General features: G+C 66.2%; 1 protein-coding gene across 1 annotated transcript; it reads left to right on the top strand.

Annotated features, from left to right (window-relative positions):
- Positions 1-949: 949 nt before the first annotated feature.
- Positions 950-2,562, top strand: MNEG_15639 (histidyl-tRNA synthetase; the record flags this gene model as incomplete). The annotated part of the gene is made up of 4 exons (XM_014035890.1): positions 950-1,090; positions 1,295-1,439; positions 1,863-1,954; positions 2,455-2,562. 4 exons carry the CDS (start codon positions 950-952, stop codon positions 2,560-2,562), a joined length of 486 nt encoding a protein of 161 aa, XP_013891344.1.
- Positions 2,563-3,109: the final 547 nt, after the last annotated feature.

Below are 3,109 nucleotides of genomic sequence, written 5' to 3'. Positions count from 1 at the left end.
GCGCGGCCCCGGCCCCTGCAGTGGCGGCAGCTGCCTCGAAGCCGCCGTCCAGGAAGGCGTCGACGTCCATCTCTGCCAGCCGCTGCCGCGCGGCCGCCGCCTTGGCAGCCGCCGCGTCGCCGGCGGCGTCGGACTGGGCGCCTGCGCGGTCACAGCCGAGGCGACGGGCGGGCAGGGGGTATGGCGGAGCAAGGGTGAGGGTGATCCGCCGCCGCGGTCGAACAAAGCGAGCAGCAGCGGGGGCGCCGCTGCCGGTGCGGCCGACGGCGCGGCAGCAAGGTCGCGGCGCACTCCTTGAACTGAGTGGGAGGGTGGGCCCTGCAGGGCTTGCGACATGCGGGCGGACGCAGGCCCGGCTGTCTCATATGCGCCCTGGCACCCCACCCAATATAGGAGCCCGCAGCCGGGCAGCGTACCCTTGTCGGCTTTCCAGGCATTGTGGCGCTGCGCCGAGCGCCGCCGCTGGATCGCGCCGCCCAGGTGCTTCTGCGCAAACTTCTTGGTGCTCTTCTTGAGCTTGGCCATCAGGGCCGCAGCTGCTGGCTGCTACGCCTGCTTTGCGTCGCCCAAAGCCGAGCGCGGGCTTGGGCTGTGAAGCGTGCCGGCGGCCGCCGCCGCTGTCAAGCACGCCGCTGCTGCGCCGCCGTCGACGGCCGATGTTGCAAGGGTGGTAAGGGCGCGTACTGATAATACCTATGGCACGTGGAGTTCACTCTGATGCCGCTCTCTCAGAGAGAGAGTCTCGGTTGCCGCACTAGTGTGCTTGTCGCAGGTCTGATCTGCGAAAGCAAGTCAAATGTCGACCTTACAATAACACAAGAGTTCCAGGTGACTTATTCATTGATTTTGTTCTGCGCGTCACCCGATACGCGCGCTGGGGGTTCACTTGGTGGGCACCTGCTCGCTTCTACACCGAAGACAGCACTTCGCCGTGTGCGCAGCAGCCGCAATGCTTGGACAAGTGGCGACGTCCAGGCTTTCAAGATGCCTGCGAGCATCCCAACCGGCGGCGGCGTGCCTGCTGCGGGCACAGCGGCAAGCGCGTGGCAGCAGGCAAATCGCTGCGTCGGCCGGCGCCGCGGCGGCACAGGTGGGCCCGCGGTGCTGAGGATTGGACCGGCTTTACTCCAAGCCTCCATGCCTGCGGCCGGCGGCCCAATGGGTGGCCCTATGCAATGTCATAGGCTCCCGTCCGGCTCTTGCCCAGCTAGATATCACCTGCCGCCTGTACGACCCCCCCATCGGCGGCACGCGCCTGCCACAACAAGGAGTGCGTCCCTCTGCAAAACTGCAGGACCAGCAGCAGCAGCAGCAGGCGGAGCCGGAGCAGCCGCAGGCGCCGCAGCCGCAGGGAGGCGGCGGCAAGGGGCGCAAGGTCGGCGCGGCGGCGGCGCTGGAGGGCGGCAGCAAGGGGCTGATTGACACGAACCCGCCCAGGGGTGAGCTGGCACGTTGCAATAGGGTGTTATGAAGCTTTGCTATCATTCTGCTGTCTTGTGAGAATTACTCTTTGAAATCTGGGGACCAGGGCGTTGGGTGATGGAAGGGGTGGGGCGCAGCGGCTGGCTTTACGATGAGGCCGTGGGGTGGGAGGAGGGAGGGAGGAGGGAGGGGGGGAGACAGGGCGTACGCCCGCCCGCCCCCGCCCCAACCGACGCGCGGCTGCCGGCAGCAGCTGCGGCGGAAGGCAGGCGGCATCGTGCCGCACCAGGCTTTCCTGTCAAGGGGCCCCTGCCGGACCTAAACCTGCGGGGCGTCCTGCAACCTGAAACCGCCCACGGCCAAACCTGCGGGTTTGGAATGCACACGGCAATCCCGCCTGATCTTTGTGGCACGACGCCTCCCACCAAAATTGATTCAAGGCACGCGCGATTTTTTGCCCGAGGAGATGCGTCTGCGCAGCTGGCTGTTTGGCCACTGGGCCGCGGTGGCGAACAGCTTCGGCTTCGAACAGGTGCGGAGGGGGCGTGTGTGTGTGTGTGTGCGTGTGTGCGTGTGTGTGCGTGTGTGTGTGTGCGTGTGTGTGTGTGTGTGTGTGTGTGTGTGTGTGTGCGCGTGTGTGTGTGTGTGCGTGAGCGCACGCGCGCATGCGCACGGGCATGTGTGCGTGTGTGTGACCGGGCAGTGGTGAGCGCGCGTGGGCGAGGGGCGGATAACGGCAAATGGCACACATGCAGCTGCACGGCAGCTGCGCGGCAGGCTCTGCCTCTCTGCCGGAGGAGCTTCAGCTGCAGAAACACATTGTCGACCCCCAGGCCAGTTGGGGGCCCCCCATAGTTTCAAGAAAACCCCTAAAACAACACAACAAGAATATTGAGTTGGCGCTCAAAATGTGCCTGGCCCCTGGGGGTCACTGCGTCCCCTTGATCCGCATTATGTGACGTGGCAGTAGCGCAGTTATCCTGCCTGCTGTCCCCTCCCCCCAAAATCCCCACCCCTGCGCCTGCGCCTCAGTTTGACGTGCCCGTGCTGGAGAGTGAGGAGCTGTTTGTGCGCAAGGCCGGGGAGGAGATCACGGACCAGCTGTACAACTTCGAGGTGGGTGACGTCAACACCCGGTGATGTCATCACCGGGTGACATGCTGGGGCATCCAGGGTTTATGGTGCAGGGTCGGGGGTTGAGTCACCCGGTGACGTCAGCACTGGTTGGCGAGCAGGTTGTCCGGGAGCGGGTTGCCCGGTGAAGCACTGGGTCTGCTTGTTCGCAACGGCGGCGCGATCCATGGCGGTTTGTGCACATGGGTGCAGTGTGCGCCCACTGGATAGCAATCCGTCGTTGCACGGCGCCTGCCCTCCTGCACCAAGCATGGCGCTGCCGGCGCCTGCATGCTTTGCGGCCGGGCCCCTCGGCCACGGGCCCCAGGCGGCCCCTTGCTTGTGGGGGAAGCTTCCCTCGTGCGCAGCTGCACCGCCTCAGCCCGGGGGCAGCAACAGGCCGGCCTTTTGCAGCTGCACACCTCTCAACCACCACAGTATCCAGCCCTGAGCTCCCTTTCTCCCCCAACCTTCACCCTGACCCCCCCTCCCAGGACAAGGGGGGCCGCCGCGTGGCCCTGCGGCCTGAGATCACCCCCTCCCTGGCGCGCCTGGTGCTGGCCAAGGGCAAGGT

Source organism: Monoraphidium neglectum, assembly GCF_000611645.1.
Source record: "Monoraphidium neglectum strain SAG 48.87 unplaced genomic scaffold scaffold05516, whole genome shotgun sequence".
In the NCBI taxonomy this organism is placed as follows: Eukaryota; Viridiplantae; Chlorophyta; class Chlorophyceae; order Sphaeropleales; family Selenastraceae; genus Monoraphidium; species Monoraphidium neglectum.
Note: the sequence above shows the minus strand (reverse complement) of the source record. Positions and strands in the feature narration are given on the sequence as shown.